This window comes from Temnothorax longispinosus, chromosome 11, assembly GCF_030848805.1.
Source record: "Temnothorax longispinosus isolate EJ_2023e chromosome 11, Tlon_JGU_v1, whole genome shotgun sequence".
In the NCBI taxonomy this organism is placed as follows: domain Eukaryota; kingdom Metazoa; phylum Arthropoda; class Insecta; order Hymenoptera; family Formicidae; genus Temnothorax; species Temnothorax longispinosus.
This window is the reverse complement of record NC_092368.1, coordinates 14194568-14208276: the sequence shown is the minus strand read 5'-3', so window position 1 is coordinate 14208276 and position 13709 is coordinate 14194568. Positions and strand designations below refer to the sequence as shown.

Genomic DNA, 13709 nt, shown 5'->3' with positions numbered 1-13709 from the left:
CGTATCGCGCGGATGTACCCTCCGCTGGTTCGCCATTTTTGGCTCACTTTCATTTTTTGGCTTTTACAATGTTTCTTTAATGCTTTTCTCTATATAATCTACTCTCAGTAGTCCCGCTCTATTTTGCTCTTCTTCTTAAATAGAATATCTTCTCTCAAATTCTCTTTGTATTCTTTCCACAATTGAATAATAGAATAATAATATCACAAATTAAATTGATTGTCAAATTCTAAACGCAACTGATGCTAATAAGCATTCTTTCCCATTTTCCCTTCGCTTCGACCTCTTTCCAAAACTCTTTATGGGCTAACTTATTAGACCGTAGACGATATTTTTTCCCCAAATAGTAATATTTACCCCCCAAAAAAAAATTTTTTTTTTAAAAAGGGACTTTTTTAAGACAATTTTGTGTGAGGGCCCCTTTCAGACCCCTTCCCAAAACCCTCTACGGTTTAAGTTAGAGTATCATGAGAGGGTGTACCAAATTTGGTTGTTCTAATTTGATTTTGATTTGAATTTGACAAACATATATACATAAATACATTCATTTATATATATATAGATATATTTGTATAAAAATCCTTAAAAACTGTGGTTTTCAAATAAACCGGGCTAACAGCCGGATAATTAACTTCTAATAATAGCATATGTGACGTAAACTATAGATTTTCAGTACTGAAAGTGAATATGAGAACACAACTATACGGTGAAGAGAGTCGGGATTCAAGCTTCACACGAGATAACATCTGACAGGAAGTAACGCGCGTAATACATCGAGATAATCAATTAGCATCGCGGAAAACAGGCAATAATGAATTCTATTATCGACTTAATGCGGCCTTTTTAAGAGTGGAGATGGAAGAGAAGAAGTGGAAAAACATCATACAAAGCGAAAAAACTTGATCGCAATAATTAATCAAATTTCCCGTAACTATATATAGGACAAGCTTCCTTTTATAACAGTCAGTCTTCGAAGCAACGTCGAGTCAAACGGACATTCAATCTAGAAAATTAGGAAATTGAGTGGTATTTATTTCTTAATTTCCATATTAACTTCACATATAAACAGTGAATAAAACATGGGAATTGAAGCACGCAGAACACCGATACAAACCTTTTACGCCGGACTGGCAATATTTATAACAGGTATTTATTACAGAAATGCAATGTATGCAATAAAGTAAAAGAATATTTTTAAGATAATTAAAAGGCTATTAACGTCTGAAATATTCTTAAAACGTCTTTGAAGCTAGTATTTGGCTATTATTTGTTCTTCCTCGGAATAACCAAAGGATATCCTAGGATTAAAATGTCCACAAAATTTAAATTATACATTTATTTTGAATGTTCCTTGAATTTCTCCAAAAGGCATTTACAAATAATATTTCGTGCTATCTGGTACATATACAAGGTGTTATGTAATATGCGGACCAGTGCTCGTGGGCAGATAGAGCGGGTAAAATTGATTCGAAAAGTCCTTTACGTTTTGTAAGTTTCTCAATAATTAGTGAAAAATTAATAAATAAAAATATCAGGAATCAGAATGCGTCCGTGCGATTCGATGAAAAGCTACAGCCCAACGTTCACGTTGTTAGGCGCGTAGCAAGGGATTGGAAGGAACGTTAAGTAAATAATAATGGCTATACAAGAGCGACATTCGTGCATCGTTATTTACAGAGCACTTCTCCTAATATTTCGCCACGCGCGTGTAGCAACGTGACAGCCTGTATATGTACATACACGTACATATGTATGTCACTTTGTTATTTTGTCTTATAGGCGGTACTGGTTTTGTTGGAAAAATATTGACTGAGAAACTGTTACGAAGTTGCCCCGATATTTCGACGATATATCTGCTCATACGTTCGAAAAAAGACAAGAGTCCCGAAAGCCGATTAGATGAAATGTTTGAGAAACCTGTGAGTATCTCGGAAACAATATCGGAACATGATATATATTTGTAAATAATCGCTATTCAAATTTGTAATCCATAGCTGTTTGACCGAGTAAAAAATGAAGTACCCAATTTCCGCAAAAAAATCGTACCTATTATAGGCAATCTTGATACAGAAAACTTCGGATTATCAGAAAATGATAAGAACATACTGATAAATCAGGTAATTAATTCAGATTATCAATATCATTAAATCGTCTATACTACTACATTCTAATACAATAAATAATGTATTGCATATATATTTATAAAAGCATTACATTTTCCATATATTTAATTATAATTATCGATGCAATTAGAAATAAATTGTGCACTTTTTTCTAAATGTCTTTCCTACTTAAAGCATGTATATTTATTATAGGTATCCATAATTTTTCACGTGGCAGCAAATGTACGGTTCATCGAGAACATCAAAACTTCTACGATAATAAACATTAATGCTACCGCTACCATCTTAAAACTTGCTAAGCTCATGCCAAATTTAAAAGTAATTCCTTTTATCTAATGTGTGTTCTAGTAATAATAATTGGCCAAAATTATTTATATTTTGCATTTTCACTAATTTTAAGAGAGAAACGTAAATTACGCTTAATGTTTATCTTGCAGTCATTTATTCACGTGTCAACAGCCTATGCGAACTGCCATGTGAAACATATCGAAGAGCGGTTCTACTCATATCCCATTAATCACGAAGACCTTATCACGTTCACACGGAACTTACACGAGAACATAATTGAGGAAAAAATATCTAGGTAATTCTTTGATGCTCAATATAATAAAATAATTAAATGTATATTAATAAAGAAAGATAATCTATTGTTTGGCTAGAATCAGTTCACAATGGCCGAATACATATACATTCACGAAAGCGATTGCGGAAGGACTTCTCAGAGATGAAAGCGGAAGTTTGCCAGTAGGAATATTTCGACCTGCAATAGGTGACAGAATAATTATAAAAACTAGCAATTTTTTTTGCTAAAGAATTTATTAAATAACATTTATATTTAATTATTTTCAACTTCTTTGCATAATTATGTGCTATAAAATTCTATAATTGTAAAATAATAATAAACAATCGCGAATGTATGTGTGTGTGTATATCGCGTTTAACTAACAATAAGTATGATTCTCGCGAATCTACATAACGAGTAATAATTAAGATTTCTTTTAGTTTCATCTAGCGCCGAGGAACCACTTGTCGGATGGATAGATAATATGTATGGGCCACAAAGTGTCACGGTGTCCTGGGCACTTGGTTTCACAAGATTTCTTTCTTGTAATCCCGATGTTAAGCCAAATATAGTGCCCGTCGATTTCACGGTAAATGCTTTGATCGCTAGTGCGTGGAACGTCTATAATCAATTCAGGTATGATGAGATATTTAACCAACATCTAATTTACATAAAATTTTACTCCTATTATTTTTTGGAACATCAAATTAGAACATCAGTTAATGGCATGATAATGGTTTAACTTTATAAATTGTTTACATTATCTTTTAAACATAATTTTTAATGACCTATTATACATATATATATTATTTCTTAATGCTTGTCACAAACTAACATCATGAAGATATAACAATTACCTAAATATGAAAGATAACATATCAAAATAGCAAAAGAATTAGTATTCAGTTGCTATTATTAATTTACCTAAATATCAGAAAAATATTCTATAATAAAACTATTCTAAAATACTATAGTTTGTGGAGGGGGAAAGCACATTTTTAAATAGCATGATACACTCGGGCAAATATGTGTATTTAAATATATTAGCTTACAATATTAGGTATTACCGTAATCACAGAACATTAGCATATGATTATAAATGACTCTGATATGTAAAGAAGTATAATGTACAACATAATTATGTTTAAATAAATTTATCTTGTAGGAGAGGCAAGGCCAATACATTAATTTATAATTTCGTGTCACCAGTCGATGGACCTACTTGGAATGACTACCGTAATGCAATTGTCGACACAAATAAGACGTACCCCTTATATAATGCCAAATATTTTCCTTTTATGATTTACATTCAACACAAAATACTATACAGAATTTGCGTTTGGCTTGGACATTTCCTCCCAGCTTTAATTATAGATGCTATAAGCATCTGTATAAATCGTAGTCCAAGGTATCATCACGTAAATTTAAATGTCGTTTCTCTTACTTGAAGCATATATTACATAGTTTGTATCGAAACCAAATAAAATTTTATCTATAATATGAAAAATTATAATGGTTTTATATGCATTTCAGAATGTGGAAGTTATGTAAGAAGATCGACAAATTTTCCAACGTGACTCAACCGTTTCGCACAAATGAATGGAGTTTTTCAACTGACAATGTTCAAAAGATGTGGAGTCATCTGAGTAGTGAAGATCAGAAGATATTTCAATTCAGTATGGTCGGATTTGACTGGAAAAAATATTTATTTAATCATTATATGGGCATACGTCTCTATCTTCTAAATGAAGATGACAGTACTTTAGAAATTAGTCGTATCAAGTATAAGAGGTAACAGATCTTTTTTTAATTTTTGATTAATTTTGTTAGTTTAAGGTAATTTTTATTAATAAAAAAAATTCTTTAATTTTAGATTTTATTGGAGACACCAAATACTCAAAATTGTTTTTGCCTTTGCCGTTTTTTGGATTGTCTGGCTCGTATTTACAATTATATGTACATAAATTTTACATGTTTTTTTTTTATATGTATGTTTCATATGTATTAGTTTCCTTTATATTGAACACATCTACTTTAAGGAATTTCTTTCTAATGTTGCATGTATATCTTGCCAAATATATAACTCAAAGTAACTTTTATACTAGTTTAGTTATTGTCAATTGTTTGCTAAAAAGTTGTTAACAGATAAATTAAGAATTTAGACCGTCATGCTATACAATCAAATTAGAATAAAATGTTATTTACAGTCAGAGTTTGGATCTTAGTAGCCTAATATTATTTCTGTGTGTATACATACACATATTTTCCAAACTTTTGTTAGTAAAATCCCTTCTCTCTTTGCAATAAATTCTTTACATAGTTATTTAGATGCTTAGCATTAAAGTTAAATCAATTTAATTAGAAGGGAGAAAGGGGATTTTATTACTCCAACGGGAACTGTATTGTATAAGTCTGATTTAGTTGAAGCGCAGTTTATTAAGGTTGGAAAGTATAATATGTGTATGTGCGTGTGTGTGTGTGTGTGTGTGTGTGTGTGTGTGTGTGTGTGTGTGTATACACACAGAAATAAGATCCAAGTTCGGACTGTAAATGGCATTTTATTCTAATTTGGTTAACCAATAAAGTTAACAATGGATATTGAATACAATTTAATCTCAAATTTATTATATATAAATTCTATATTATAATGTACAATTATTGGAAAATAAATGCACTTAGACAATTGAAAAGTTTTTCTCAAATGTAAACGTGCAAGCCTAATAATATTGTTCTACCTGTTGTGAGCGAACCGGTAATTATACAGCACCTAACAACAGCGAATTGCTTACCGTAAGAAATTCAACCCTAGCGACTGAAACCTTAGTTAGCATTCCATCTGAAAACATGGTTGCTCGAGCTCTATCCGATGCAATCCAACCCCAAACCCAAAAAGCGCTGACACTTGAAGGTTACGAATCTAACTCAGGAACAATCCGAGTTAGCAACTGGACATCGAACCGACTCACAGTTGGGGTATTTCGCCTAAAACGTGCGATATTGGAAAGAAATTTTTAATAATATACGTATTCGATGCAAAATTTTATTTACTACAAAAAAGTTCTCTTGTACTTTTTTCGTATTTTGCGTCGTTTTCGAGATATTTTGAAAACATTGGAAAATAATATTTTTTGTTAATATCTCAGAAGTGCAGTCTCTGTGAAATTGGCACCTCACTTTCAAAAATTGAAAGTTTTATCAACAGTTCCATTTGCACCCGCAATAGTTCTACAGTTCCTGATAATTTTTAGAAAGAGTTTCGTTGATTTAGTTAAAAAAAAAATAAATTTTGAAAATATGAGGTGCTAACTTCTCGTAGCACCTCATGTTTCGAAAAAATTAATTTTAAACATGATATTTTATAGTTCTCGAAGAGTTTTACAGTTTCTGATAAGATTTAGCAATAGTTCCGGTCATTAAGTATTTTTAAGCAAATTTTTAATCTGATCGCGAGCACCTCAAATTCCAAAAAAATTGATTTTTACCATAAGATTCTATAGTTCTCGAAATTTCTACAGTTCCTGATAGGTGTCAGCGACAGTTCCGGCCTTTAATTATTTTTAAACAATTTTTTAATTTGACCGCCAGCACTTCATCTACGAGAAATACGGGGTGCTGACAACTCTGATCGTTTTCTTCAGAGTTCTCGGCAGTTCTCACATAGTTCCGAGCATTTAAATACGTTTTGACAAGAATTCCAGTTATTTACTATTTTTAAACAATTTTTTAATTTGACCGCCAGCACCTCATCTACGAGAAATATACGGGGTGCTGACAATTCCGATCGTTTTCTTCAGAGTTTTTTGAAACTCTTGTCAAAACGTATTTAAGGGGATCCTATAGCGAAGGCCGAACTTCCTCGACGTCGGTAATGTCAACATTTCTAATCCTGTTTTCTATGTTATATATCTATGTCTGTCCTTGTCTAACCAGAGGCATCTGTCTTTGTTCGATTGCTGCGCCATCTCTCGCTACACGCAATACTGCTTATCCTGTCAACCTAAATGTGCTTTTGCTTAATAAAACTTCATTTTACGGAATCTTTTTTTCTAGACGTTGAATCTTAGTTTTATTTACACGATATTGTTCCTACATGTTGTCCCTACGTCGCCTTGGTGTCATTATATATATATAAACTGCAGTAATTTTGTTATTGTCGTCAGATGACAGTTGTATGTGCCCAAATTAGTAAAATTTTTAATTTTTTTTCGTTCCCGATATGAAATCGTACAACGCGATGTAGATTTTTGTGCGTACTTTAATTCTAGACCAAAAACTTGCAATTCTGTAAAGCCAATTCAAAAATTCCTTAAAATAAAAAAATGTCGGTAACTACCGCCACTATAGGATCCCCTTAAATGCTCGGAACTATGTGAGAATTGCCGAGAACTCTGAAAAAAACAATTAAAATTGTCAGCACCCCGTATTTCTCGTAGATGAGGTGCTATGGCGGTCAAATTAAAAAATTGCTTAAAAATAGTAAATAACTGGAACTCTTGTCAAACTGTATTTAAATGCTCGGAACTAAGTGAGAACTGCCGAGAACTTTGAAGATAACGATCGGAATTGTCAGCACCCCGTATTTTTCGTAGATGAGGTGCTGGCGGTCGAATTAAAAAATTGTTTAAAAATAATTAAAGGCCGGAACTGTCGCTGACATCTATCAGGAACTGTAGAACACTTCGAGAACTATAGAATCTCATGGTAAAAATCAATTTTTTTGGAATTTGAGGTGCTCGCAATCAGATTAAAAATTTGTTTAAAAATACTTAATGACCGGAACTATTGCTAAATCTTATCAGGAACTGTAAAACTCTTCGAGAACTATAAAATATAAGGTTTAAAATTAATTTTTTCGAAACATGAGGTGCTACGGGAAGTTAGCACCTCACATTTTCAAAATTAATTTTTTTAAACTAAATTAACAGAACTCTTTCTAAAAATTATCAGGAACTGTAGAACTATTGCGGGTGCAAATGGAACTGTTGATGAAACTTTCAATTTTTGAAAGTGAGGTGCCAACTTCACAGAGACGAAGTCACCCCTTAATTTAATAGCATTTTCGATTTTTAACTTATTTTAGTGTCGAATAATCGTATAAATCAATAAAATTCCACTAAAGAATTAATTCCTTTTAAGAACACATAGACAACAGCCTAGTAAGAGGTATCGCAATTTCTACAACTGTTATGTACAAATTTTGTATATAACATTATTACTTGCAAAAATTTTATTGGTAAAAGTTCTAACTAGATATAGCGATTATATTTTTTTTAGTCTCTAGCACAGTTATTTGTTATCGAAGCAGTTATAGCAAAGATACTTTATGGATCTGATATTTGTGTTGTATTTGATTGTATAACATCAACTTGTTCCACTCAAATAAGATTGTTACACAATCTTAGTTGATTTTTAGATATTAGCTTTTAAATCTGTTTTTATTATAAACAAAATTAAAGTAATTTTGTGTTAGAGATTTCGTGATGTTGTCATCAAAATTTAAAACAAATTACGAAGTGTATACCAGATATTTGACTGTTCAAAATAAAATAGACCACCCTGTATATGGGAGTTTTTATCAGCAGTAGACGTTTTTTTCTATAGTCTTTTCAGTCTTTGGAGTGACGTTAAAACAAACAGATATTCAATCTAAAAAATTAGAAAACTGAATGGTATTTATTTCTTAATCTCTGTATTAACTTTACATATCATAAACATATCATAATAAAACATGTAAATTGAGCACGTAGAACACCGATACAAAGCTTTTAAGCCAAACAGTAAATATTTATTATGTCACACGTGCATGGAAAGTGGCCCATTATGCACACGACGCGTGCGTGATAGGCCACTTTCCACGCACTTGCAACATAAAATAGGTTGTGCAACACGTGCGTGAAGTTGAAAATTCACGGGTGCGGTGACCGCACTCGCCTTCGGCTCGTGCGTCAACTCCGCACCCGTGAATTTTCATCTTCCAGCACTTGTTGCACAAATAACTATTACAGATATTTTTAATATGAAAGTGCAATGTATGTAATAAAGTAAAATAACACTGTTTAACAAAAAATTACTTTTTTTAACAAAACTAATCGTTTTCGGTAATTTTTTTAACATTGAATACGATTCTATTTGCCAAATTGCTTTCTCACGTCACAATTTTGAGAAATTTGCAGTTAAATTTGCAAAAATAAACTATTTTAGTGTATTTTTGTAACAAATAATTATTCTCTCGTTCTTGTGCTCAGAAAAAAATTTTTTTTGTTGAATAACGTTATTATAATATTAACGCAAACAATTGTATAGTAAAAGGTTAATTGTTAGAATACATAATTCAATTAATGCAAAACTGTTGTTTCTGCTAGTATCGCGTTCATTCTTTAAAAACTTTTTCAAAATACAAATATTATTTAATAATATTTTGTTAAAAATAAATTAGATAAAAGCTTCTGAAAATAAATAAATTTTATGAAAAACTACACGGAGAAAATTTTATATTAAATTTTACTATGCTGTCGCACCAACTGCGGACCATCAAGACGCACAAGTTTAAATGCTATAGTCTTATAGTAAAATTACTATGTCCATAGCATTTAGTGCTACGATCATAGCATTTAATGCTGTAATTATAATTTTACTATAAGACTATAGCATTTAAACTTGTGCGTCTGATGGTACGCAGCTAGTGATTAGATAAATTAGATTAGATTAGATTTATTTAATTTCAGCTATACAAAGCCATGAAATGGACTTGGTTTACAATATACCTGAAACACACTCATACCAACTTTTTTAACTTAACGCGTGACATTGTTAATTTCTTATTCCGTACTTTTAATTTTTTCTAGAAAAACCATCCTTTAATTAAACCCCAACACGCCTAAACCTATTATTTACACGTTAAACTCACAACCTAAACATAGAAAATACTTGACTTAGTCCGCTTCGGCAGTATCAAGCCAAGAAACGGACATTATTCACCTATACACATACACATACCTTCTAACCGCAACGCGCAACAACTAATATTCCCTATATTTCTTTAAATTCTTCCCAAATCTCCTTTAGACGCATATCTCGCTTATCTCGCTTTGTTTCTAAAATAACCTTCCTTACATCCTACTTTTTCTTTATCCCTACCTTTACCTTAATATTACAACTATTTCCTGTTTTTCAACCATATCTTAATATATTAATAATTCTTTACCTTTACCTTTAAATATTGACGCAACTCTCTCATCTTACAATACCTATAATAAACTTATGACTAATAACAAATCTCTTGCTACCTAACTAATGCTATCCTATATTCCCAGTCCTTCCGAACTCATCACACCTGCCCTTGCCTCCTCTTTTTTCTTCTTCCAATAATCACTTCTGTGCTCTCGAATCGCTCCGTTCCTCTTCATTATTTGCCAAAATCCTCTACACTGCTTCTCATTCGGTCCTAGTAAATTTCCTCCCAGCTCTTCTTCTCTCGTTCTCACCGAAGCAACATATATTTCCTCCTCGCACGTTCGTTCTCTAGTTATCTTCCCATGCCTCCTATCTATTGTTGCATAATTAATATACCTGGATTCGCCTCCGTGCCATTCAAAGATTTTAATATTTCCAGAAAACTGCTGCGTCCTTTAAACAAGCCTTGCGTGTCCACCTTCTTTTACCTTTCCTTTCCTACAACGCAGACAAGTTTCGCCAGTCCTTGTTCCAGGAATACGCCAATAGCTTTCCTATACATTTCTTCTTTTCATCTCATCTCTTCTTTATCGTTGGCTTAACCTTTCCTCAGCTATGCTTATCTTCTTTTACTTTCCATTTCCTGGAACACCTCTAGGCCCGCCCATCCTTGTGTCCTAGCTTTATTTCACCTTTCTTCTTTCCATCTCCATTGACACGGAACTTGAGAGATTTTTGACTGCTTTTTCTTTTTCCTTCTTCGATAATCCTCTTCACATTTAATCCTCCCTTGTTTCGTATAGCCTCTTCTATAACAGCGCTTCTTTCACCTACCTCTTGTCCTCTCCTCTGTTTTCTATCCTTTACCTCTTTTTCCTTTTCTTATTCTTGTCCAATATTTCCTATTCTGAAATTTGTCCCAATCTAAGATTCACATGTGTTTTGAGTTCTGAGTTCAACCTGTCATCTTTTCAACTATCTTCTTAACCTATACTTAATTCACGACCGAAGGCTCCTTAGCTAATCATTTACCATACAATCTTCTTTACAATCGATCGAAACCTTCCCTACTTTACCTACATACCTTTCCCGCCTATACCGCCTAACTGACTCGTCACCATAACCTCATCCTACCTCGGTCTCTAAATACTTTTATATAACTTTTCTCTACTTGCGTCCTACTATCTCCCTTCATTCTCATCGCATCCCCTGCTTACACCCTATCTTTCCAATATTCCTACTTGCCCCATACTAATCTTTAAACCCAAAAACAAAGCTAAAATCACACAACGCACTTTCACCGCTACCATTCACACACGCTCCCTCTAACCAAGTCCTGGTCCGCAGCTAGTGCAACACCATAGTAATATTTACTATAAAATTTTCTCCGTGTAAAAATAAATAAAAAAATTATACCATCATGCTATACAAGCAAAAAATAAAATGCCATTTACGGTCAGAGCTTGCAGGATCTTAGTAGCCTAATATTATTTCTCTGTGTGTATAATCTACACATATTTTTCAACCTTAATAAAATCTCCTCTTTCTTCGCAATAAATTCTTTATACTTAATTATTTTGATACTTAATATCAAAGTTAAATCAAATCGATTTAATTAGGAGGCGTATGCATACGCAAACGTATTACTAATACACATTATAATCTTCAAAAGATATATTTCTATTACATAAGTGTAACTATCATTATGTTTACATTAATAAATTAATACCATCGCAGAAATAATATTTTGTGATAGTAACACAAAATCGTGATAATAGTTATATTTATGCGCGCAAATTTCTGCGAATTAGTAAAAAGAAATAATAAATATATTTTTCAGTTTCATCTACCGCTAATGAACCGCTCATCGGATGAAATAACAACTTTTTTTAGGGGAAATAGGGATGACAGTATCTATATCAAATGGTTTTCAAAGATTTATGCTATGCAATCCTTAAGTCCCTGTAAATTTTGTTTCCAGTGATCTCACCGGAAATCTTTAATTGCAAGCGCATAAAATATCTTTCAATTCAGGTAATTATCACAGATATAATCGCCATGACGCAAAATCTCTTTTTTTACGAGCAAAATTATTATTCCAATGAATTATTCAGATACATTCTTAATACATATTAATACATTCTCATCTGATCCACGCGTATTTGATAGCGATAAAAATAATTATTTTTAAATTATGATTGCCATGCAATTATTTGCTGTATTAGATATGCAAAACTATTTTAAGATGGCATACGTAGTATCAGAGTGCAGAGTCATAGCAAATACATATAGCATCAAAGTGGATGTTAAAATAAAATATGCTGTGATTACACATTGTGAACATCAACGCATGATTATTTATCATTTCGATACATGAAGAAACATTACATATAACTCAAATATGTTTAAATAGCTTTATCTTGTAGGAGAGACATGTTAATTTATAATTTCGTATCGCCGGCCGACGCGACGCGCCGACTATAGATATAGATGAATCATGGTTCTATAAAATCGCCGACGTAAAAGTGAGACATATCCCTTGCCGGCCTTGTCCAAAGCTCTTTGTAATAATATTACAATGAAAAATACTATATAGAATTTGCACTTATCGGTCACTTGCTTCCGGCTTTACTTGTGGACACAATAAGCATTTGCATGAATCATCGTCCAAGGTAATACAGAAATATAAATAGGTTAAAAACAAATTTATGTAAAACAAAAGATTATAATAAATTTATGTCTTTTTGAACGTGGAAATTATATAGAAAGATTTGTATTAATAGATTCTACGAATTGGCACCCTTTGCTACAAGACGATGGAGCTATTCCTGTGATAACGTTGAAGCGATGTGAAATTATCTAAATAAGTAGGATCAGCAATTATTTAAAACACTAGAACATTACAAGCGCGCGCTACGCGCGCGCCATTTAGCTTTCTTACAATATATACCATAAAATACTACAAAGTACGCGCTTAAACCTGAAAAAACACAATAGTAGGAAATAGATGGGCAGTCTGTCCCGGGTGCTCTGAGGGGAAAGCGGGGTGGGGGGGACTTGAGAATGAGGGGGTGCTAGGGAAGGGGTTTCGGCGAGCGTGTCGGGCCATGTTGTTTATTAGGTAAATATTGATAAACATATTGTTGACAAGAGATACCGCCGCCGTTCGACCGAAGGGGAAGGTAGGTGTCCGCGTTCTAGGGCGAAGGAGTCCATGGGGGGGTATGGGGGATATGGGGAGGGAGGTGCGTTCGCGTTTTCGGCGCGGGGTATTACAAAGGCTAATGCCCGTTCTAGACTGGAAGATGAGCCGACTCTCGGCTCATCCGAGTGAGTGGTGTAGACGGGTAAAAATCTATAGTATATGTATAGTTTATGTCACGTACACTATAGAAGGCGGATGAGCCGAGAGTCGGCTCATCCTCCAGTCTAGAACGGGCATAACGAGCGCCGTTCGGCTGCTGGAATTTTATCAGCAAATATAAACAAAATAGCGAGTTAGACACTTGTCTCTGCAATGATTTCATCCTTCTATAACTTGCGAGCCGCCATTTCGCGACACCGTTCACGTTTTCGACGCGCCGCTGGGGAGATGGGGGTCCGCGTCCAACGGCCACGTCGGTCCGCGTGACGTCACACGGCGCGCTCGCGGCCTCTCTCTCGCTCCCGTTCCCCCTCAATGATGTTTTCTCTCGCTCCCGACTTCTGTTGTTTTTTCCTCGCGCGCGGTCTCTCTCGCTCCCGTCCCCCGTTTGCGTTATCTTTTTCTCGCGCGCTTCTCGTTCGCGATTTCTCTTCCTCGCGCGGATTTAACTTAATAATTATTATTTAAATTATTATAATATATTAAA

General features: G+C 33.6%; 1 protein-coding gene across 1 annotated transcript; it reads left to right on the top strand.

Moving 5' to 3' along the window:
- Positions 1 to 956: 956 nt before the first annotated feature.
- Positions 957 to 5375, top strand: LOC139821959 (fatty acyl-CoA reductase wat-like). Its single transcript, XM_071793404.1, has 10 exons — positions 957 to 1146; positions 1780 to 1919; positions 1995 to 2117; positions 2316 to 2441; positions 2561 to 2706; positions 2783 to 2892; positions 3126 to 3321; positions 3851 to 4093; positions 4219 to 4476; positions 4559 to 5375. The coding sequence occupies exons 1-10, from the start codon at positions 1080 to 1082 to the stop codon at positions 4647 to 4649; spliced, it is 1500 nt and encodes a 499-aa protein (XP_071649505.1). The 5' UTR covers positions 957 to 1079; the 3' UTR covers positions 4650 to 5375.
- The last annotated feature ends 8334 nt before the right edge of the window (positions 5376 to 13709 follow it).